General features: G+C 48.3%; 1 protein-coding gene and 2 pseudogenes across 1 annotated transcript; 2 read left to right on the plus strand and 1 right to left on the minus strand.

The window, feature by feature from the left end:
- Positions 1 to 1107: 1107 nt before the first annotated feature.
- Positions 1108 to 7862, minus strand: LOC119299625 (annotated as a pseudogene).
- Positions 7863 to 14549: 6687 nt separating this feature from the next.
- On the plus strand, positions 14550 to 18726 carry LOC119299626 (annotated as a pseudogene).
- A 1899-nt stretch (positions 18727 to 20625) lies between these two features.
- On the plus strand, positions 20626 to 22960 carry LOC119297463 (protein DETOXIFICATION 27-like). Its single transcript, XM_037575246.1, has 8 exons — positions 20626 to 20899; positions 21064 to 21596; positions 21723 to 21809; positions 21888 to 21944; positions 22045 to 22283; positions 22357 to 22475; positions 22585 to 22671; positions 22813 to 22960. Exons 1-8 carry the CDS (start codon positions 20636 to 20638, stop codon positions 22846 to 22848), a joined length of 1422 nt encoding a protein of 473 aa, XP_037431143.1. The 5' UTR covers positions 20626 to 20635; the 3' UTR covers positions 22849 to 22960.
- The last annotated feature ends 2518 nt before the right edge of the window (positions 22961 to 25478 follow it).

Below are 25478 nucleotides of genomic sequence, written 5' to 3' on the forward strand. Positions count from 1 at the left end.
AACACTTCCGATGTCCAAACATAGGCTTCCAATATATCAATCTTTACGTCTCGACCATTTCGAGACTCCTCGTCATGTCCGTGATCATATTCGGGACTCCGAACAACCTTCGGTACATCAAAATGCATAAACTCATAATATAACTGTCATCGTAACCTTAAGCGTGCGGACCCTACGGGTTCGAGAACAATGTAGACATGACCGAGACATGTCTCTGGTCAATAACCAATAGCGGGACCTGGATGCCCATATTGGTTCCTACATATTCTACGAAGATCTTTATCGGTCAGACCGCATAACAACATACGTTGTTCCCTTTGTCATCGGTATGTTACTTGCCCGAGATTCGATCGTCGGTATCCAATACCTAGTTCAATCTCGTTACCGGCAAGTCTCTTTACTCGTTCCGTAATACATCATCTCACAACTAACATATTAGTTGTAATGCTTGCAAGGCTTATGTGATGTGTATTACCGAGAGGGCCTAGAGATACCTCTCCGACAATCGGAGTGACAAATCCTAATCTCGAAATACGCCAACCCAACATCGACCATTGGAGACACCTGTAGTACTCCTTTATAATCACCCATTTACGTTGTGACGTTTGGTAATACCCAAAGTGTTCCTCCGGCAAACGGGAGTTGCATAATCTCATAGTCATAGGAACATGTATAAGTCATGAAGAAAGCAATAGCAACATACTAAACGATCAGGTGCTAAGCTAATGGAATGGGTCATGTCAATCAGATCATTCTACTAATGATGTGACCTCGTTAATCAAATAACAACTCATTGTTCATGGTTAGGAAACATAACCATCTTTGATTAACGAGCTAGTCAAGTAGAGGCATACTAGTGACACTCTGTTTGTCTATGTATTCTCACATGTATTATGTTTCCGGTTAATACAATTCTAGCATGAATAATAAACATTTATCATGATATAAGGAAATAAATAATAACTTTATTATTGCCTCTAGGGCATATTTCCTTCATAAATATGACGTTAATCCTTTATTTGCAAACATTTCTTAATCTGAATCGGAACAGCGCTAGTTGGCAGCAACAGGGTCATCTGTTAGAGAAGTTCCCCTAGTACGTAAGGTTCAGTCAGCGGTCTTCTTGTAGTTGTATCATCGTGCGACCAGCAGGTACACGCCGAAGTTGCCGATGCAGAGCATGGCAAGCAGCCAGAAGAAGTTGTTAGAAAGTTATGTTTAAGTTATGCTTATCTCTACTTTGTAATCTCAACCAACATATCCTTTCTTTCTCCCTCTTGTAGTTATCCTTTGTACCGACCTGATCTCATACGATGGGTCTCTCGTCTTGTACGCCAAGGCATGGCTATTTGCCACACATCAATATAAACCAAATGCGGCTCCTCATCGAGGAGTAGGAACGCTTCCCAACTTAACATGGTATCAGAGCCACCTCTTCCAAATACATCTAGCCACAACAAAATCACAAACCACAACCGCCGCCGCCGTCGCCATGTCTTCCTCGTCGTCCGCCTCCCTCAACCTCGGGTCGCCACCGACGAAGAAGCTTGCGAGAGGAAACTTCATCCTCTGGAAGGCACAAGTCCTCCCAGCCCTGCGAGGCGCGCAGGTGATGGGTCTACTGGACAACACCAACGCAGCTCCGCCCAAAACGGTGCATACCACGCAGGCAGACAAGACTACGGCCATGGCACCGAACCCCCAGTATGCGACCTGGATCGCCAAAGATCAACAGGTGCTCTCATATCTATTGAACTCCATGACTCCAGAAATACTTGCGCAGGTCATCAGGAAGGACTCCACCTTCGAGCTGTGGACTGCGGTGACAGCCATCTTCGCCTCCCAATCGCAGTCTCGGATCACAAATCTGAGAATTGCGATCACCAACACCAAGAAAGGCACCATGTCAAGCTCTGCCTTCATAACCAAGATGAAGAGTCTCGGTGACGAGCTAGCAGCCGCCGGACGTCCCGTCTCTGATCCGGAGATGGTGGACTATATCCTGGCAGGGCTAGACCGTGACTATGATCCCGTAGTTGCGGCGATCGGTGCCATCAAGAACACAATCACCCCCGATGACCTCTTTGCCCAAATCTCTGCGTTTGATCAGAGAATGGAGATGTTGGGCGATGCTTCCTCTGGTGGCTTTCACACTTCTGCAAATGCTGCCTATAGAGGCCGCGGCCAAGCCCGAGGGAAACCCTACCATGGGCGAGGCACAAGGGGGCGCGGCCGTGGAGATCGGCAGTCGTCTCCTGCTCGCGGTGGGAACAGCTACAGAGGACGCCAGCGACAGAACCAACCTCAACAGGCGCGTGATCAGCAGCAGCGCGACAACCCCGAGTGCCAGATATGCCTCAAGTATCATCCGGGGGCGCGGCTCTGTTAGTGGCGCTATGAAGATGGAGAGCCAGAAGAGAAGGCGGCGCATGCAGCCACCTACGGCATAGATACCAACTGGTACGCCGACACGGGAGCCACAAACCATATCACAGGAGAACTTGATCAGCTGACGATGCGGGAGAAGCACAACGGAGGCGATCAAATCCACACGGCAAACGGTTCTGGTATGGCAATAACACATATTGGTAGTTCAATTGTTAAAAACCCCATTAAAAACTTGCATCTGAAAAATATTCTACATGTTCCTAAAGCAGCAAAAAGCCTTCTTTCTGTTCATCCATTCACTCGTGATAATCATGTTCTCATAGAGTTTCATCCCTATTTTTCTTGGTTAAGGATCTGGCCACCCAGAGAATCATTCTTAGAGGACAGCGTGTGGGAGGTCTCTACCCACTCATATCATCATCATCATCATCATCATCATCATCATCATCCGCGTCAAATAAACAAGCGTGTCTCGTCGTCAAGCCATCTTCAGCAAAGTGGCACAGTCGCTTGGGTCATCCGTCCTCAGTAGTTGTTAGACATGTCCTTAGCAAAAATAAGCTCCCCTATGAGCCTAGTGTTGAGTCAGTTTGCGATCCGTGTCAACAAGCAAAAAGTCATCAATTGACTTACCCTGTCTCTACCAGTGTGTCCACCGCACCTTTGCAACTCATATTTTTAGATGTATGGGGGCCAGCCCCTACTTCTGTTGGTAGATTTTCCTATTATGTAAGTTTTATTGATGATATAGTAAATTTACTTGGATTTACTTGTTAAAGAAAAGATCTGATGTATTCCAAGTTTTCATCAATTTCCAAAACCTTGTTGAACGCAAACTGAGCTCCAAAATTATTGCTATGCAAACAGACTGGGGAGGTGAGTATGAGAAACTCAACTCATTCTTCCAAAAACTTGGCATCTCTCATCATGTTTCTTGCCCTCACGCTCACCAACAAAACGGGTCTGCTGAAAGAAAGCACCGTCACATTGTTGACGTAGGGCTTGCGTTACTAGCTAATGCATCCATGCCACTTAAGTTCTGAGATGAAGCTTTCTTAACCGCTACATATCTCATCAATTTGCTCCCTAGCAAAGTCATCAAGCTTGAAACACCTATCACACGACTCCTTGGCATAACACCAGATTACGCATCACTTTGCATCTTTGGTTGTGCATGTTGGCCGAATCTTCGACCTTACAATACACGCAAACTCGCCTTTCGTTCAAAGAGGTGCGTTTTCTTAGGGTATAGTCCCATGCACAAAGGAGTCAAGTGCTTGGATGTTCCTACAGGACGAGTCTATATCTCGCGAGATGTTGTATTTAATGAGTCCATCTTTCCTTTTGCATCTGCTTCGAAAGGAAATTCTCCCCCTTCCTGAAAATCTCCGGAGTTTTGATCAAGGGGGAGACAATTGCACTAATCAATATGATGATAATATTGCTAGCACCAGTTCTGCTCTTGTTCCTGTGCAGGTTGGCAGTGAAAACGGTGCACAAAATGATGAACATGATGATCAAAACGAGGGATTATTTCATGTGCCGCAAGAAGACAAAATTGACGCTGAAAACGGAGCTGATCCGGCGGCGCCAGCAACTCCTGTGCGCCTGTCAACCTCGGATCGCGGGACGCAATCGTCCTCGGATCACGGTCCTGGCGGGCGCGGGCGCACTTCCTCATCCAGCCAGCCTTGCGCCGCCACATCACAGGCAGGCGGGGGCGTATCGCCCTCGTGCTCTACGTCGCGGTCCCACGTCTCGCCCAGCCAGCCTCGCATCGCCACGTCATCAGCAGGCGGGCGCCGCATCGCCCTGGTGCTCCGCGCCGCGATTCCCCTGCATGCATGCACCAGGTGGAGCGGGATCTTCTGCATCCGTAGATCCTGCGGATACTCGAGTGATTCGTGGAGATGGGGCCACACCGGACTCTACAGGATCATCTGCATCAACGCCTTTGGGATCTTCTGTAGTCGATTCTCTGGTGCAACATGAACAACCGGCGGTGTCTACACGTGTCATGACGCGTCTACAGAAAGGTATTAAAAATCCAAAAATACGTACTGATGGCACAATACCATATGGCATGTTGTGTATCTCAGGTGAACCAACAACGTTGAATGAGGCACTTGATGATCCAAGGTGGAAGAAATCCATGGATGAAGAATACTCAGCACTCATGAAAAATAAAACTTGGCATCTTGTACCAGATCAGAGAGGTAAAAATATTATTGATTGTAAATGGGTGTACAGAGTTAAAAAGAAGGTAGATGAAACCATTGAAAGGTATAAGGCACGTCTGGTTGCAAAAGGATTTAAACAGCGCTATGGTATAAATTATGAAGATACCTTTAGCCCTGTTGTAAAAGCTGCTACAATAAGACTTGTTCTAGCTATTGTTGTATCCAGGGGATGGAGTTTGCGTCAGCTGGATGTAAAGAACGTGTTTTTGCATGGTGTTCTGGAAGAGAAAGTCTACATGAGACAGCCACCTGGGTATGTGAGTAAGAAAACACCACATTATGTATGCAAACTTGACAAGTCACTTTATGGATTAAAACAGGCACCTAGAGCATGGTACTCTAGGTTGAGCACTCAGTTAAGATGTCTTGGTTTCTTTACATCAAGGGCTGATACATCATTGTTTATTTACAACAAGGCAAGAGTAGTCATTTTTCTGCTCATCTATGTTGATGATATTATTGTTGCAAGTTCATCACAAGATCCTACTAATGCCCTTCTACATGATCTGAGCTCAGAATTTTCCTTAAAGGATCTAGGAGATTTGCACTTCTTTCTAGGTATTGAGGTTAATAAAGCTCAAGATGGTATAGTGTTGAATCAAGAGAAATATGCCAATGAGCTTCTGGCTCGTATGGGAATGAAGAACTGTAAACCTGCGCTTACTCCATTGTCCTCTTCAGAAAAACTTTCAGCTTATGAAGGAGAGCCCCTTCAAGAGGTGGAAAGCACAAGGTACAGAAGCACTGTTGGAGCATTACAATACTTGACACTTACATGTCCAGATATTTCGTTTGCTGTTAACAAAGTTTGTCAGTATTTACATGCTCCTACCACTGCACATTGGTCGGCTGTCAAGAGAATTGTGAGATATGTAAAGCATACTGTAAGCTTAGGCCTTAACTTCAGACGTTCCAATTCTACACTTGTAAGTGCATTCTCTGATGCTAATTGGGCAGGCTGTAGTGATGACAGAAAATCACCTGGAGGCTTTGCAGTGTTCTTTGGATCCAATCGCATATCTTGATGTGCAAGAAAACAGGCAACAGTATCAAGGTCAAGTATAGAGGCTGAGTATAAATCTTTGGCTAATGCCACTGCAGAAATCATTTGACTGGAATCACTACTTGAGGAACTGGGAGTTAAGCTGAATCGTGTCTCATGTCTTTGATGTGACAACTTGGGTGCAACATACTTATCTGCAAATCCTGTATTTCATGCCAGAACAAAACATATTGAAATTGATTTTCATTTTGTGCGTGAAAGGGTTGCAGACAAGAAACTTGAGATACGATTCATTCCATCCAAAGATCAAGTAGCTGGTGGATTCATCAAGGCGCTACCAACAAAACCATTTGAAAAATTCAAGAGGAATTTGAACCTAGGATAGTTGAGATTAAAGGAGGGTGTTAGAAAGTTATGTTTAAGTTATGCTTATCTCTACTTTGTAATCTCAACCAACATATCCTCTCTTTCCCCCTCTTGTAGTTATTCTCTATACCGACCTGATCTCATACGATGGGTCTCTCGTCTTGTACGCCAAGGCATGGCTATTTGCCACACATCAATATAAACCAAATGCGGCTCCTCATCGAGGAGTAGGAACGCTTCCCAACTTAACAGAAGTATTCTAGGTGGCCCTCGTTGATGTCGTCGGGAATCCACCCGGGCCGTCCGCCCCTCATGGTGGCACGCACCACCACGCTGATGAGCGCCGAGCTCGCGTAGTTGCCCATCGCGAACGCGGTGCAGAGCCCTGAGCAGACGCTGCGCATGGCGTCTGGCGCCTGGTCATAGAAGAACTCCATCTGCCCGATGAACGTGAACACCTCCGCCGCCCCCAACACCACGTACTGCGGCACCTACCAGAAGATCGACATCGGCACGTACTCCGCCCCGTCGGCGCTGATGACGTGTATGCCATGGCGCGCGACGACGCGGCGCCGAGCATGTCGGCGGCAAGCATGTCGACCGTGAGTATGACGAAGCCGATGCCCATGCGCGCCAGTTGGGTGAACCTGCGGTGGTGCCCTGTGAGGCGGCGCGCAAGCAGGACGATGGCGCGGTCGTAGAGCGCTACCCAGAGCATGACGCTGAGGTAGCCGAAGTGGTGAGCACGGCGGCGGGGACGCGGAAGCTGCCGACGCGCGGGTCCAACGTGCCCCCTGGAGGATGAAGGTCGTGCTCATCTGCGTGTAGGCGGCCGCGAAGATGATGCCGCACGCCCACACCGGCAGCAGACGGAGCACGCACTTGAGCTCCTCCACCTGCATCACCGTGCACAGCCGCCACGGGCTCGCCGGCCGTGCCTTGTCGCCCGCGGTCTCCACCGCTGCCTTGTCCAAGAACCTGAGTGATCGATAACAACCAAACCGTGCAATGGATTAATTTACCGATATAGTGACATGGAATGCATTCCTAGGACTCTGTACTTTAGATTTTGAAATTCGGTAGTGCATTCTTTGCTCAGTCCTAATTCTCCTGGCACCATGTATTTTTACTCGGCTTCCTGAGGCGTGCTAAATTATTTTAGTATCCCTCTATCGCATAATATAAGATGTTTTTCTATTTTATTTGAGGGAAGGCTTGCTGGATTATTGTCATTCTCAAGTTCAGTCAAAGATGTCATCTCGAGGCAAGCGTGATAAGCAACTCAAAACCAACCAACAGTAAAAGATGTCATGACTAATGGCCTAATGCACTCAAGCGACCAAAATCCAAACGGCAGTGTCTTGCATGAAATCTTGAGATTTTTTCAGGACGGCTTGTGGAAATGGCCTCTACATCCAGTAAAGCAAAAGGAGGGGGAAATTGATAAAGAACTCAAAAGGGAGGAAAATTATTGATAATAAAGAACTAAAAAGGAAGCAAAATTGTTGATAAAAAAGCGAAAGCAAGGAAAATGATGTGAAACATGCCCGTTTGATAGAGCAAGAATTATCTTTGGTAAACTGACGAACAGAGATGAGGCTAGTGGTGACATTAGGAGAAAAGAGAATGTTGCGTAAGTAAAAGTTATGTGGTGAGAGAGTGGTGGAGCCGATGGAATGGATGGGCATGTGTGAACCGTTGCCTACAAGAATGCTTGACAAATTATGTTGTAAAGAAGAAGACGAGGTGATGAGGTTACCAGAGTTGCCAGTCACGTGGTTGGAGGCGCCACTATCGAGGTACCATTCGTTCGGCGCGGCACCGTAGTTGGGGAAGCCGTGGGCGCTGTAGGCGGCGTTCAACATGGCGAGATGATCCTAGGAGAGTTGAGGCGGCTAGTACGGCGCCGGGCCGGAGTAGGGTTGGTACTGCATGGGGTAGGCCTAGGCGTGGGATCCAGGCCGGGGACCGGGGACTCCCGCGGCGTTTGGAGGTACCTAGCCAGGGCGAGCCGGCGGCAGGGCCATCTCATAAGGAGCGAAGAAGCCCGTGTACGGAGAGAAGGGCAGGGCAGCGCCGCGCCCCTGGTCGCCGCGCCCGCGGCCACGTCCACGGCCGCGTCCGCGACCGCGCTCACCACGATCACCACCATCAGGATGACACGGGTTGGAGTCACGCCCGTTGCCGCGATCGTTGTCGCGGTCGTTGGAGCGCTCCTGGGGACGATCACCGGAGCGAGAGCCAGAGCCGCTGGCCCTGGAGGAACTGCCCGGGGGAGCACCACTGCCCTGGACAGCGAGAACCATGGCGCCCGCCTTGGCGACGCATTGGGCGAGATTCTCCTCGGCGAGTTTGACCTGCGAGAAGACCGTCTTGAACGGCGGCAAGGGGACGGTGTCACCCAATACGACGCGGATGTTGTCGAGGCGTTGGTCGAGGCCGTGCAGGAACTGGATGGTGAGGTCGACCTCGGTGACCGCGTGGTCAATGTCGGCGAGACCGGCGGTGAGCAGCTTCATGCGGCGCGCGTACTCGTCAACCGAGAGATCCCCCTGTTTGAGGTTGCGATACTGCCTGTTGAGCATCATGTAATGGGCGGCGCGGTTGGAGAGAAAGTAGTCGCGGATCCGCGTCCAGAGCGCGTGGGTGTTGGTGGCGCCGATCACATGATCAACGAGAGTGTCCGCGAGGGTGGAATACATCCAGAGAAAGATATGCGTGTCGAGTTCGAGGTACTGGGTGTCGGCGTTGGGGGGAGGGGGTGCTCAATGAGGTAGGTGACGCCGTAGCGGACAAGAACCATGAGGAAGAAAGTCTTCCACTTGTGGTAGTTGTGTTCGGCAGGATTGAGAAGTAATTTTGTGTGGTTCGAGTGTGATCCTGAAAGATGGGGTTTTTGGCAGGGGGCGCCGGCGGCGAGGGCACAAATGAGGAGAAGATGGGGGCGAATTGGGAGCCGGTGTGGGGGGAGGTACCAGACTACGAGAGAAGGAGGATGAGAGGGTGCCGAAGACGAACGGAGCCGAGGTGGCGGGGCCGGTGGCCGGGGTGGTGCCGGCAGCGGGGGCAGCCGAGGTGCCAGAGTGGGAGCTGGGGGAGGAGGCGAAGCTGGTTGTAGTGGAGGAGGAGGAGCCTTGGGTATCGGCCATGACGAGGACCTAGTGTCTGATACCAAGTAGAAGAGTGGATTGATTCTCAACACACAATTATAACATGGTACAGCAACTTTACATAGAGAAGAACCTGGAAAGGTAGGCACGCAGGCCTGGGCTGCGGTTAAGATTCTACAAAGTAGGGCTGGACGTGCTAGACGTGCCAGACTGTTACAACAAAAGAGTTATTCCCTTCGTTCTGAATTACTTGTTTTGAATTTGTCTAGATATGAATGTATTTAGACTCATTTTAATGCTAGATACCTCCGTATCTAGACAAATCTAAGACAAATAATTTGGAACGAGGGGAGTACATGTTAACAGAACTGCTCCGCGCCGAACGACGCCACGACTAGTCCTGGCCATGAGCCGCCCGGCCCGAAAAAGCCCGGCCCGACGCTGCTCCCGGGCCGGGCTTGGGCCTAGGTTTTGAGCCCGAAGACTAGGTCGAGCCAGGCCTGAGCCCGCTGTTTATGCCATTTACTGAAGAGGTCCGGCCCGAGGCCCGAGGCCCGACATGTTTTTTGCTGTGATGGGCCGGGCTCGGCCTGAAAACTAGGCCCGACGGCCGGGCCAGGCCGGGCTCGGGCCTGAGTTTTCTACCTCGGGCTTGGTCAGGCCCGGCCCGGCCCGGAGGATGGCCAGGTCTAGCCACGACCGACTGCAGGCCACCGGGTACAGCCCCGTGTAGCGCGTAGAACGCCGCGCCCTCCAGCGCCGCCCACGCGCTCGCCGCCACCACCCCGTACCCCTGCATGCATGCATGCGCGATCAAGAATCCAAGATGAAGGTGTACGTATATAGTTATGATGCATGCATGTGAGAGTATCCGCCATGAACGCGCGTCTGGGTCGCACACCCACGTTCCGTCCGTCCCACTCTATTCCCGGGTCGTACGCCCACGTCGTGAGACCCTCTCGAGAGGAGGACACTTGGCAAAAGCTTTTCAACGCAAGTAATTAATTCTCTAATTAATTTCAGCAACAAATCGCTAATCACGTTCCGTCCGTCCCACTCTATTCCCCACGCCTCCTAGTCCTTTCAGCTTCTACTCCTATTCATCTTCTCTGTCTCTTCCATCTCGCCGGCGACGAGGCCGCACCATGGTGCAGCCGGACGACGGTGACGAGGCACCAAAGCAATCAACATATATGGCAGCACATCCATCGGGACCTCCTCTGCCCACATCTCCACTCATGGTGAGTACAACCTTCTGCACGAGAAATTATATCCTTCTGAACCACGTTCGATTGATTTCAGTACTCTCGCAGCAGTCGCCATGGAACACAGTTCCACCATGGACGAGCAGCGCAACAAGAAACGATCAGGAGTTTCAAGATGGAAATATGGCAGCCCATCCATCGGAACCTCCTCTACCCACACCTCCTCCACTGATGGTGAGTACAACTTGCTGCAAACAATATATAGTGAGCAGATTTAACACAAACATGTCTTTCTTCAGAAGCACGCATCTAAGTTTTGGTAAAGAACGGATTAATAGCATCAATCCTTTGTATAATTATTTATTTCTTAACCATGTTTGAATGATTACATTACCCTCGCAGCAATCGCAGAACACAATTCCACCGAGGATGAGCAGCACAGCAAGGAACGATCAAGATTTGCAAGATGAAAATATTGTTCCAAGAGTTGGGAAGACCTTTCAGTGTGAGGAAGAGGCATATCAGTTTTACAATTCTTATGCTCAAACCAAAGGATTCAGCATTAGGAAGTGCCACCTTAAGCATAGAGGAGATGGGACTTTAAGTTCTAGATATTTTGTTTGTAGCAAGGCAGGTGTGAAGGGCACTCATCCGACACATGTAGCCAATAAAGAACAAGCTAATTCGAGAACTGATTGCATGGCTCGTGTTTAATTCAGCATCACTCGGGAGGGTATTTGGAATGTGCAGAAAGTCATGCTCGATCACAATCATCAGCTTGTAAGTCCAGATAAGAGGCACATGCTTAGATCGGAGCGTCAACTCTTAGATGCCGATCGCCATATGATTAAGCAGATGAGGACATCGGGAATTAAACAAGCTGAAATATATGATTTCTGTGAGCTTTGGTATGGTAAAGATGCAGTACCCTTCTTGCAAATGGATTGCAACAATTTTTTACAAAGTGAGCGCTCAAAGTATTTGGAAACCAAAGATGCTCAAACATTAACAGAGTATCTAAAGAACAAGCAAGCTGAGGACCCTTCGTTTTTCTACGCCATGCAACTAGATGATGATGATGGCACAATAATGAATATCTTCTGGACCGATGGACAAGCTATCATGGATTACCCTGTCTTTGGAGATGCCATTTCCTTTGACACCACATTTTCAACAAATAAGTTTCAAATGCCATTCGCTCCGTTTATTGGTGTTAATCATCACAAACAGACTATTCTTTTTGGTGCAGCACTCTTATATAATGAAACTGCAGATACCTTTGAGTGGGTTTTTAGAACCTTCCTACAAGCTATGTCTGGTAAGCAGCCTGAAACAATATTCACCGATCAATGTGCTGCCATTATAAATGCTATTGGAAGGGTTTTTCCGGAAACACGACATCGTCTTTGTTTATGGCATTTGTACCAGAATGCCGCTAAACATCTAAGCCATGTAATTAGCGACCATTCTTTGTTCCTTAAAGAATTCAAAAGATGTGTGTATGGAGATAGATCAGTGGCACATTTTGAGAATAGATGGCATGAGCTCTTGGTTAAGTACCAGATTGAGGGAAATTCTTGGATAAACAATCTGTACAAGTTGCGTGAGAAGTGGGCTACTATTTATCGTCGGGAGTCTTTTAGTGCAGACATGACATCAACACAAAGGAGTGAAGGAATGAACAATGTGTTCAAGAAAACTTTCCGCAAAAGATTATGCCTTTCAGAATTGATACAAGCATATGAGAAGTGCATTGCTCGTCTTCGCCGGAAAGAAAAATACGAAGACTACAAGTCACGCCATACCAACCCAGTACTCTGCCTACCTAGCCTACCTTTGTTGAAGACTGCAGCGGAATCATATACCAGGACGCTCTATTCCGAGTTCGAAGAAGAATTCAAGAAGCAATTTAGTTTGTCATCTATTTTGCTGAGCACTGATTACACAGTTAGCACTTACAAGTTGACATCTTTTGAATACAAGAATGATGAAGCCATAGTGGCTTTTAATCCAACTACTTTGGAGATATGGTGTTCATGCAAGTTGTATTGCTGTATAGGTACGCAACATGCTTCCTCACTTCCTTAATATGATAGCCTTTGAAATTACTTTCTAAAATAGTTTTGAATGTTGTAGGTATATTATGTAAGCACACTCATAAGGTTTTGACCTGCTGCAATATCATCACCCTGCCAAGTCAGTTCATATTGAACAGATGGACAAAACATGCAAAACAAGAAATTTTTACTTCCAAACGGAATACCGATGATAGCCTAGACTCTATGTTTGCACATACTTCTCGAAAAATGATGTCACTTGCATTGAAGTGTAAAACTTCGAAGGAGGTTCTTACATATCTGAACGTTGGTATTGATAAGTTGGCTTTGGAAGCACATGAATTACTTGGCAATCTAAACTTAGATGAGGATGATGATTCTGAAAGTTCCTCCGAAATGAATGAATATGTTGCCAAGACAATGGTGCCATTCAAAGCTCCTGAACGAATAAAAGGTCCAATGAAAAAAAGATCAAAAGATGTTCTAGAGGGAGCAAAGAAAGGGAAAAAGGAAGGTACATGTAATTCTTATGTGTGAATAAGTAGCAAAGTTTTACTTCTATTTCTTATATTCACATAATGTGCAGGAAAAGGTACAAACCATCCAGCAAAGGAGTCGGTGCTTGTTCCACCTACAATTGGCCCTTCAGAATTCGCCGGTGCCAGTACTATATGTCCGCATGTAGCCATGGCATTTGGAGAGTGCCCACCAGTTTCTGTTCCACCTATTCAAGGAGAATTTACAAGATTATTGCTTGAAGCTCATGGAGATGGCACAACATTGCCGGCTGCTCGTCAATTAGATTTCAGCGAAGATGCTAGCACATCAAGGTTTCAGCAGTGACGTATGTATCATACGCTGATTCTTGTTGTTTCCTTAAAGCTAGTTAGCTGGGCATGTCAGCTAAATGGTGTTATTAGCTATGTGCTTGTGTTGTTACCTGAATATTGGTGAACAAATATTTTCAAACCTTGTGCATTTGTCTCTTTGGCAAAACTGGAATGTTCTATTCTCTTATTCTGTAGCTATACTCATCAGGATGGTCAATCTTATTTCTCTGAAAGTAATGACAATATGCAATCTTATTCTGTAGCTATATTCATCAGGATGGTCAATCCTAAAGTGCAGTCATATTTTGCAAAAGAGTCATTACAAAAAATCTCTTTTGTCAATCCTAATGTACAAGCAACATTACACACAACAGCTTGTATTCTTGCCTTACAAAAAATCTCTTTTGTCAATTACCACAAATTTCTATTCACGGTGTACATCAAATTATTTTATACAACAGCAGCTCAATCACTGGCAAGATGTGCCAACTACAAAAAGTTGTACATGTATCAGTACCTCATCAAATCATTGACAAGATGAACAAACTACAGAATTTTGTACAAACTACAAAGTTCCTTCCTTTCGCACATTTATCCTTGGTCATCACTGGCAACATGAGCAGCTCAAATCGTTGGCAAGATGTACCCTTGGTCGTCACTGTTGGGGCTGTCTTCTTTGCACACTGTCAGGTCAGTCCAGCCGCGGGGGAGAGCACCGGGGGCGGCGGCCACAGTTGCGGCCGCGGCGAGCGAGCTCGAGAAGCGCCTCAGCCGCCGCGAGCGCGCTCGAGAAGCGCCTCAAGGGAGAGCAGCCGAGGCAGCGAGGGCGAAGGCGGCGGGGCGGCTCTGGCTGCCGCGGCGAGCGAGCGGAAGAAGATAAGGGGAATTGGGTTTTCGTGGTGGAGGTTAGGATTCAGGATTTTTTTTTTAGTGAAACGGAGCATAAATGTCGGAGCTGATATATGTGGTTCGCTTTGCCAAGGTTCCTCCTCTCGAGAGGGTCTTACAACGTGGGCGTACGACCCGGGTCGCATAGGAATTTCTTCCCTGGCCAGCCCACCCAGCAGTTGCAATTTCTAAGCAAGAAAAATAAAATAGAGCCAACATATGCATTTCTTTCGATGCAGAGCGTCAACACATGCAATTCCCTCGATGCAGAGCATGTGCAAAGTCGATCACCAAATTACATGATGGATTGCTGTGTGGAATCTCGCCCGAATAACTTATACACGACGTGCTGGAGCCGTGAAGCGAGGCTGCAAATTACTCTGCTGCCTGCCTTCAAACAGTACATATACACATTGCTCAGCCTTCCCTGTGCGAACTGCTATCTGCAGCGACAGAATATCAATCACTTTGCCATGGAGAGCGTTCCATTGCTGGCGTATAGGCCCGGGAAGAAGCGAGCATTGGCGAGGGAAGTGGCGGAGGAGTCCAAGAAGCTGTGGGGGATCGTCGGCCCTGCCATGTTCATGAGGCTGGTGCTCTACAGCTTCGACATCGTTAGCCAGGCCTTCGCAGGCCACATCGGCGAGCTCGAGCTCGCCGCCTTCTCCATCGCCAGCACCGTCGTCTCTGGACTCACCTTCGGCTTGCTGGTATGTTGCATGTGCTAATGTGGTTGAGCACTTGAGCTTGAAGTGTTTCTTATCAGATTGTATCTGACTTGCAAATACTAATTACAGTGATATTTTGGATGTGGGTCACTACCATTAGATAGCATGCATGCTAAATGCATTGTTACTTAGTACAAGTTTTTAACAAGTTGTGGGTTCAGATTGAAGAACCATTAGATGGAAGTACAGATTGATTCATATGGTTTACAAGGCTAGCAAAAATCAATCAAGAGCGAAAGATCTTGAACAAGCCTAGACGAGGGTCTATCTCCCCCGTTTCCTCCCTCCGTCGCTGCCGGAGGAAGCCGCCGGGCGAAGCCCCGGCCGGCTGACGGCGGTGGCGGAGGAGCACTTCCCTCCCATGTCTAGATCGGGTGAGGGAGGTCACCCATCGACGGCGCGGCGACTCGCCTCCGGCGACGACGCAAGGCGATGGCATGGTGGCGGAGCTGCACGCGACGTGGGAGTCCGGGTGGTGCGGGCCGCTGGGCGTGTCCGCGTGGTCACGACGGCCATGGTTGCAGTGGCCGGCGGCTCGTCAATCTGGCGGCGGCGGAACGTGGACGGTGGCGGCGGCGACGTTCAGCCTGGATCCTGGGGCGGCGGCCTTGGAAGGTGGCGGCAGGTGAAGCTCGTGCTGCCCGTGGCGGCATAGCATGGTGATGTTTCTGTCCAAAGCGAATCTGCACCGGCGATCTGATGGCTTGGTCTCCGGATTTGTTCGGATCGGAGACGGTGACGAGCACGCGGGATCCCTCTCGACGGCTCTCACGGTTTGGAGAGGTGGATGGCAGCCCTCCTCGCAGGCTCCAGTGATGGCACCCACAGGCAGTGGCCGGTGTTCCAAGGGCTCCCACGGTGGCAGTGTTGTTGCGGATGATCGCCGGACCTAGGCGTCTAGATCTAGGGCTTTGATGGCGGTCGAGACTGTGCACAGGTTGTCGGCTGAATTACTTGAGACAGATCCGGGTGAGAATCTAGTCTTCGGCCGGTGGCCGGAGTCGATGATGGCGACGCCCTTGCAGCGTTTCCTTCTTGAAGACATCATCGAGGTGAAGCTCCCAGCTCCTCCCGATACCTTGGGGGAAACCCTTGATCAATTGATCGGATGATGGCGGCGCTCTCGTGTCGTTTCCTACTTGGGGGAGTCATTCTTGAAGGTGTGCATTGGATCGAGGGATCAGTGGACGGTTTTACTGGTGGAGCGGCGTTTCTTGTTCACATCGGTGATGTGGAGTCTCGGCGGCGTGGCGCGGCAGGGTCTCAGCAACGGATGTGTGATGATGGGCGCGCGTAGGGAGATGGCGTTGTTTAGTGTCGTGGTGGCGTCGACTGCGGGCTTGACAATTGATGCGTCGGTACATGCTCTGAAGATGAATCGGTGGAAGATGCGTCGGTAGCCTCTGAGAGGGTGCCGAACCGATGAGTGCCCTGATGGCTTAGTTGGCGCCTCAAGTTTTAGATGTTAGGCATTCGTGCGAGGTTTGTTTGGTATTTGGCCCGGATTCTCGGCACCTCCTTCATCAGTTAGATAGGAGTAGCGGCAGATGTTGCAAAGATGGTGGCTTTAGACTTATTGATATATTTCTTTGTAAGGTCTTTGTGAATAATCAATAAAATGGCCGCATGCATCTGAAAGATGCAGAAGCCGGGGTCATCCTCATTTTCTAAAAAAGAACTTAGTTTTGCTGTGAAAAGAAGAAGAGAAGTTGGTTCCCACGGTTGATTTTCTACGTTTGAAATCATAACTCATAAATTATTTTTTGTTACGTGTGATAATCCCCTCTTGTAGCTCGTTCGGTTAATCCTCTCCTCACAGAAAAGATAATCTTATACCGCCTGGCTACGCTCCTCATTGCTGAACCCTTCCCGGTGCTCGCGCTGGTGCTGCTCGGCGAGAGGATAGAGAGAGAAGTCAGAGGTGGAAGAGAGTGAGGGGGTGCTTTGAGATCCAGTTTGCCGGGTGTCAGCATTGGGAGAGGGTCTAGTCAAACCTTGGCATGCCAACTCTGCTATATATTCTGCGTGCGTGCGTGCGTGAACGTGCCACGATCATGCTCATCTCGCTCTCTTTGAGAGAAGAAGAACAATTTAATTATAGTTTCAACGAGCAAGCAACGGATTAGTGGGACAAATCGACTGACTCGTTCACCAATGCTCCGCATGCAGCTCGGAATGGCGAGCGCTCTGGAAACGCTGGCCGGCCAGGCCTTCGGCGCCAAGCAGTACGCCATGCTCGGCATCTACCTGCAGCGCTCGTGGATCGTCCTCCTGCTCTCCGCCGCGCTCCTCCTCCCGATGTACGTCTTCGCGGCGCCGCTGCTGGCCGCCATGGGCCAGCCGGCCGAGGTGGCGCGCCTGGCGGGCCAGCTCGGCGTGTGCATGCTCCCGATGCACTTCGGGTTCGCCGTCCTCCTGCCCATCAACAGGTTCCTGCAGAGCCAGGGAAAGAACTGGGTCATGGCGGCCACGGCGCTGGCGTCCTTCCCCGTGCACGTGGCCACCACCTGGCTGCTCGTGGTCCGCTTCCGCTTCGGGGTGCACGGCGCCGCCATGGCCCTCAACGTCTCCTGGGGGCTCAGCCTGGTGGTGCAGCTCGCGTACGTCGTCGGCGGCGGGTGCCCCTTGACGTGGACCGGCTTCTCGAGGTTGGCGTTCGCTGACCTCTCCGGGTTTATCAAGCTGTCCCTGTCATCTGGTGTCATGGTATGGTATGTATGGGAAGGAATACGTACGGGATTCCGTTGTGTGCATCGGCAGTGCATGCTCTTCTAGATACAAATGCTTATATATTTGCATCTCGCGTGCAGCTTGGAGAATTCATACTACAAAGTGCTGCTCTTGCTCACAGGACACCTCAAGAACTCTCAGCTTGCTGTGGATGCCCTTTCTATCTGGTACTACATCTTCTACCTCTCTCTGCCCCGCCACTCATGTTTCCTACGAGTACACAGGTTTAGAAGTATATTCTCATGTCACGACCGGTTGCTAACTATCTGTATCCAGCATGAGTTTTCAGGGATGGGAGATGATGATTCATATGGCCTTCTTAGCAGGCACTGGGTAAATACAGACTCTTGCACCATATACTCTGCACTTCAGTTGCCAATTTACCACCAGATGGCTGAAAATTTTCATTGTGGATTCAAAGGGTGAGAGTTTCTAATGAGCTTGGCGCGGGCAACGGGAAAGGCGCGCGGTTCGCGACCATCGTCTCGACGGCGAACTCCTTTCTGATCGGCCTCTTCTTTAGCTTGCTTGCACTCGCCTTCCACGACAAGATCGCGCTCGTCGTTTCATCAAGCAAAGCTGTGATCGACGCGGTGGACAACCTCTGCGTTCTGCTGGCCATTAGCATCCTCCTAAATGGCGTCCAACCTGTCCTTTCAGGTACTCTGTCTTCTCCACCCTGCACACAGTGATGACACTGAACTTGCGATGAATCAGATCAGAATAAGAAATGAAATAATGCAGAACTGAAGGTTAATTGATGCTCTGTATGTGCGTGCGTGTGACGCAATTTGCAGGAGTTGCTGTTGGATCAGGGTGGCAAACACTAGTGGCTTATATAAACGTAGGAAGCTACTACATCATTTGAGTTCCTGTTGGACTCCTGCTGAGTTGGCTCTTCAATCTTGGAGTTCTTGTACATTCCATACAAGCCATACTTTAATAGTATTTGTACTTGTGAAGATACATACATGTCTCCATACACACCCTTACTAGATCATCTTTCTTTGCAGGGGATTTGGGCAGGGATGATCGGTGGCACTGCAGTTCAGACAATAATTCTGGCGTATATTACCATGAGATGTGATTGGGACGAAGAGGTCATTTCTTTGTCCGGCCCTCAGTTTTATAGTCAATCAGTCATCATAACATTGACTTGTTGGAATTATGCAGGCTTCTAAAGCAAGTAAGGGCTCCTTTGATTCAAAGTAATTCTATAGGATTTTTGAAGGATTGAAATCCTTAGGAATTTTTTCTATGTTAGCCCTTTGATTCATAGGATTGGATCCCATAGGAATTTTTCCTATGGAATCTTTTGCACTACATTTCATAGGAAATCTAACATTCACTCCAACCTCTCTTTACAATTCCTTTATTTTTCATGTGGCATCAAACGCTCCTTGCTAATCTTATAGGATTCAAATTGACATGTCACTCCAATCCTATACTTTTCCTATTCCTACATTTTCAAAATCCTGCGAATCAAAGAGGCCCTAAACACATCCAAAGATGGGCAGGTTCCAAATGAGTTGGAGTGCCAATGCCCTCATCTCAAGGAGCGGTTTATCAAGATTATCCTAGATGGCCATTTTCTGAATGGAAGTTTTAGTTGAATTTTTGTCATGTAGTATCAAGATGGATCCGTACGTGATCCTTACTACAGCATGCGAAAGTGCGGCAGCTTATGGACTATGGGTGCAACCAATGAGAGATGGTAGTATGGGACACGTACAACCGGCTTGTATGGCGGTTCAAATATTAGGCTATGTGTGTATAGGCATATGTTTCTATTTTCACGTTATTTGCACTTGTTGTACTTTAGTACTTGAACTTCGTACTTCAACTTTAACGAAGTTGTGTCTTGTGTGCATCAAAATGATACAGAGAATGGGGTAATCCTCCTTTAAGAAAAAATGTACTACCAAGATGGGCATGACACAAGTACCTCGTCACCTCACAAAGTAGTTTACATGAAACACGAGATTAGGGGGAAACTTTGAGACAAGAAAAAGCCAAAAGAAGTGAATATCCATTTCTGAGCCCAGCCTCATCTGCACCCGGTCAAAAAAAAGTTCACAAAAAAATCAAAAAAAAATCCAATTTTTTTGCATGGTAGATAATTTGATGCGTGAGATGCACTTTAAATTCAGACATTTGGACATATGAGTAGCTCTCGGCAGAAAAGACAAATTAAGTCAAAACAATACATGAACGGTAAACTTTTTTACAAACCCTAAATTTGTCTTTTTTGCCGAGAGCTACTCAGATGTTATTGACTTATTTGTCATTATCATTTTATGTTTATGCTTTAGTGATTGTAGCTTTTTCACTGAAAAGAGCGCCATCAATTTGTCTTCACTATTATGTTTAGTTTTCATATGTGTGCTAAACAAAATTACTCCGTTATATTTAGGAAATTGGCTAGGTCCCGCCAAAATTTAGTGAAGTAAAAATACTCCACTAAACTTTACTAGGTTGGATACTTCTCTATTTTTTAGGGATCGGCTAGAGTTGCTCTAAGCTAGATATCTTGCAACCGGCGGTCACCATCGGCTGGGTTGCCGACGTCCAAAACGAGCCAGAAACTAGGTCTTTTTAGCTTAGCTTGGCCTGGGTCACCATAACCCCAACCTCTTGTAAGACCTAGACGGCTAGACTGTGTATTTATTTACTCCTTGTTAATACATCGGCAGCAAATTGCCAGTTCTTGTATGTGTTTACTCCTCCTTATCATGTCGGCAGCAAAATTGCCAGTTCATCAGAAAAGAAAAAATGGTGGAAGGCTAAGTTTCCAGCAATACACCGACTCCACCACTCCCGCCTTTACATGCGTAGACCAAGTACATTTTTTTGGGAAGAAAAACACTGATTGGTTCAGTGCGGTTTTGATTCCGAGACCGACAAATTTAGATAGCAGTACTAATCCTCGCCACATCCACATGGCAGATTAATTATTCTCCAGCGTGCTGCATCACCGTTGCAAACTACAGATTCCAAGCTAGATCTAGCTAAGCATACAATAGTTGTTTTTCCAGATGAAGAGCATATATGTTTACCTCCAATCTGCACATCTAGTCAAGTAGCCATACAATGGAGATGGAGAGGCAGAAGAACGCACCACTTCTCGTGAGGAGGACGAAGGAGAGGGAGGGCCAGGTCCAAAGGCTAGCCAGCGAGGTATGGGAAGAGTCCATGAAGCTGTGGGAGGTGGTCGGCCCGGCCGTGTTCATGAGGCTGGTCCTCTACAGCCTGAACATCATCAGCCAGTCCTTCGCCGGCCATCTCGGCGACCGTGAGCTCGCCGCCTTCTCCATCGCCAGCACCGTCGTCTCCGGCTTCAACCTCGGCTTCTTCGTACATAATGCTCCTCTCGCAAGTCTCGGCTGCCTATCGATCTCTGTTTTTTATGCGTCGAAAATTACGTTTGCTCACACACTCCTGTCGGGCATCATTGACTCCTACGACGAAAAGCATCCATTGACTTCACAAATGCCACTCCTAATCTTGATGAACCGCAGCTTGGCATGGCGAGCGCGCTGGAGACGCTGTGCGGCCAGGCGTACGGCGCGAAGCAGTACGCGATGCTGGGCGTGTACATGCAGCGCTCGTGGCTTGTCCTCCTGGCTTTCGCGGCGCTCCTTTCCCCGACCTACATCTTCAGCGGGCAGCTGCTCCGCGCGCTCGGCCAGCCCGCCGATCTGGCCCGCGAGGCCGGGGCCGTCAGCGCCTGCCTGCTCCCGCTGCACTTCATGTACGCCATCCTCCTGCCGCTCAACAAGTTCCTCCAGTGCCAGAGGAAGAACGCGGTCACCACCGCCGTGGCGTTCCCGGTGCATGCCGCGGTGACCTGGCTGCTGGTCAGCTACCTCGGGCTCGGGGTCGTCGGCGCCGCCATCGCGCTCAACTTCTCGTGGGCGCTCGTCGTGGCGCTGCAGCTCGCGTACGCCGTCGGCGGCGGCTGCCCGGAGACGTGGGGTGGGTTCTCGTCGTTGGCGTTCGTGGACATCTGGGGGTTCGTCAAGTTGTCCTCCGCATCCGGAGTCATGTTGTGGTATTTATTTATTGTATTTTTCATCACGGCGCCTTCAACTTCTGGTAGGTAGTAACTATAATATCAGGGAGACACATCAACTTTATAATATATTTTTCTCTTTTCTTGTCTTGCTTATGGATGCAGCTTGGAGAGTTGGTACTACAGGGTTCTGATCTTCGTCACTGGGTACATGAAGAACGCGGAGCTTGCCGTGGATGCCTTGTCTATCTGGTAGAAATCTCTTACCTCCATTTTACATTGGCTAGACACAACTATTGAGATGATTTCTAATATTTTTGCCATGAACAGCTTGAGTTTGAATGGATTGGAGATGATGATCCCATTGGGGTTCTTGGCAGGCACCGGGTAAGCAAAGTACACCAGACATTGACACTCCACCACTCTTTGCCTCCTTCCGAAACAGTATATTGAATCCCGACACCCTCCCCTGGTTTTGTTTTGAAAGGGTGCGGGTCGCCAACGAGCTCGGCGCGGGCAACGGACGCGGGGCGAGATTCACGACGATGGCGTCGACGACGACCTCCTTTCCGATCAGCATCTTCTTCTGCTTGGCGGCGTTGGGCCTCCACGGCAGGCTCGCCCTCATCTTCTCATCGAGCAAGGCCGTGATCGACGCCGTGGACGACATGTCCGTCCTGCTGGCCCTCACCATCCTCCTCAACGGAGTCCAACCCGTCCTTTCAGGTACGAACAGTTAGCTCGAGCCACATATGCAGAAAATAGGAAATAAGCTTGATGTTGCATCTGTGATCTGCAGGAGTTGCAGTTGGGTCAGGTTGGCAGGCGCTGGTTGCGTATGTGAACATTGGGAGCTACTACCTCATCGGTGTCCCGCTCGGCGCTCTGCTGGGATGGACCTTCCATCTTGGTGTACATGTAAGCTTTTTGTTTATCCTTTGACTTGGGAGAAATGGTACGCTGTCTCATATCGTAAATTAATACTGCTACTGCTGCTAACAGAGAACATAATTCTTCACTTGTGCAGGGAATTTGGGCGGGAATGATCGGTGGCACGACGGTCCAGACGCTGATCCTCGCCCACATGACCATGCGATGCGACTGGGATCAAGAGGTTTGGTTGTTCGCCCTTCATATCTGCCTAATTTTCTTTAGTGGAAGCCAAAATTACTGTAACAACGACACAGTGCTTTTGCACCACTTCCTTTGCATTGGGTGGTCACTCAAATGTGCTAAAATCGTGATGCTTTTGCAGGCCTTGAAAGCAAGTAACCGTATGGGGCTGATGTGAAGCTCCGATTGATCAGTCCGAAGAAGCCTGTAGTCATGCATCGAACAAGTGTAGATGGTGTAGTTAGAAGTGAATGTTTTTCTTTTGAGCGAACTCTGGTTTTTTTTTTCATTCTTTTGTTACCGTTTTTTTATTATTCTTTTGTTACCGTTTATTTAAAGGCCCCATTTGCATTGAGCTGGTCAGGCTCGGCCCGGTCCAGCCGACCAAATTATTTGAGCCAACCATGGGCCATTAGGCAGGTCCAATTCGTCAGGCCCAGGCACGCCCATAGAAGCTTACTCCGGCCCAATAGTCTGGAGTACACGGTTAAGCTGACAGGACACATTGCCTCAGAAAAAAAAAACTGACAGGACACAGGGGGAAAGGAGCTGTCCAGAACGGGGCCCGAGCTAATGGCGAGCCGGAAGATGACGGGAAACAGCTCGCTCGCGGATGGTGAGCTCACTATCCGTTTAATATTCGGAGCGTGCTTGGCCGGTTGATGTTTGCTTCTTGTTCGCGTCTCTCACTTTCGCGACTCGGAATCAATGGTCGACCGTGTGTACGCACGCACGTAACAAGTTGCGTTATTGACTTATACTAGCTCTCAACCCGGGTACTCCAGCAAAATTGATCCGTCAAAGATGCCGGTAATCCATCCGTCGAGGCGTGGAGCGAAACACAGGTCGATCTTGTGGCACCGCGGTAACGCCACATGTGCATTTTACGTAGCTCACCTACGCGCGCATTGCATCCACATGATTATGTTTTTTTTTTTTGCGACGAAACCACATGATTATGTTAAGCGCGCGAAGAAGTCCAAAGCACAAGCACCGAATTGGAAGGTTTTTACCAATATGGGTGACAACATAATCTTCGGATTGGGCCTTCACCTCCTTCGATATAGGCTTAGCGTTGGTCCTATATATATGATCATACTGTTGTTGTTTTGTCTTCTTTCATTTTGTTATCAAGAATGCTAAATTCTTGCCGACTGGCAGTTTGCAACAGATCCGAACGGTTCGTTCACCGTTGGATCTGCATCGAACGTCCCACGCAAGTTTCATCTCGCACCCTTTTTTTTTGGCTACCCACGCATGTCTAGGAGGCAGTTTCCTTTTTTCCGGCCACCATTTCCGCGAGGGAGTTTCCTTATTTTTCAGTGCGGGAGTTTTCTTTTTTTGGCCATCATTCCCGCGAGGGAGTTTCCTTTTTTTTCCGGCCATCAATCCCTCGCACAAGTTTCCTTTTTTGGGTCCCTCGATCTGGTTCAATTTCTCGCAAAAAAGATGGGGAGCTTGGAGTCAAACCTCATACCCCTATAGGTTAGTTATGAACTCAAAAACCACTTGGGCTGGCTCGGCTTTGACAACAAATCTAGTTTTCTTTTCTTTTGTACCTTCACATATCCAGCCAAAAAATAACAAAGAAAGGAACGTCGGGTAAATAGCATGGTGCATAGGATTCGTACATGGGGTCCCTACCTAACTAAGTTGATGTCCATTAACCATCTCAAATTAAGTAGATTGTTTGTGTGAACTAAGCTCATTTTGTCTTCGGATTGAAAAAATTATGGATCCGGCAAAAAAATTCTTAAAAACAAAACCCCGGTAAATTCTATGTAAATAGCATATACACCATGCACCTGATATTTTACACAAAAACACCGCAGTAACTTTGGTTGAGCAAAAAAGTTGTTAAAAAGATTTAAAAAATACCCCTCGATAACTTCTGTGTAAATAACATGATAACATAAGCCCCGTTGACCTGATAACTTATATACATCACCATGACACCATTGACCCAAGAAAAAATGGTTGAAAACATCCTATGATAATTACTATGTAAATAGCATGGTAATTTATGCCCCTCGTCACCTTGAGAAAGTTATTTTTCAGTCGACTGGAAATTCGCTAATAGATCTGAACGATTCGGTATCCGACCGATCGGCATCTCATGGTCACGGTCGAGCGAGTAAACTACTCCTTCCACACGTCCCGCGTGCGAGAAATCAGGGTCCCCGGGTCCCCACGTCACCCATGCAGCGTCGCACGTTCTACGCCCGAGGAACGGCTTGATAACTTATGTGTCATAGACGTGATAATTTACATAGCACATACCTGGTATTGACCTAAAAAAATCATCGAAACATATCAGCATGTGATCTAGTTTCAAAGGTCTCGTCGCGACGAATCTTTATGTGAAGACAGTTTCTTAATCCCATGGACAGTTTGAGCTACAAAACATTTTGAATTTTCAGTTTTGAAAAGAATCTAGGCTGACATCATCATTTTTTCTGCATGCATGTGGTTAGCTGCTAATTAAACTAACTATTAGTGGACAATGAACACACACATAAAAAGGAAACGATATGAGCTATGTCGGAAGTTAGCACTACCCTTATGTGAATAGCATGGTAACTCACATATCGCATACCTGATAACTCATGTAGCTCGGTCCTAATAACTTTGGCATGGGGGAGGGGAGAGGGGTTGATGAAATATCCCCTCAGTAACTTTTGTGTGAATAGTATGGTAACTCACATATCGCAGACCCGATAACCTATGTACCTCGGTCCTAATAACTTTGGCATGGGGGGATGGGGGGGTGTTGATGAAATATCCCCTCGGTAACTTTTGTGTGAATAG

Source organism: Triticum dicoccoides, chromosome 5A, assembly GCF_002162155.2.
Source record: "Triticum dicoccoides isolate Atlit2015 ecotype Zavitan chromosome 5A, WEW_v2.0, whole genome shotgun sequence".
Lineage (NCBI taxonomy): Eukaryota > Viridiplantae > Streptophyta > Magnoliopsida > Poales > Poaceae > Triticum > Triticum dicoccoides.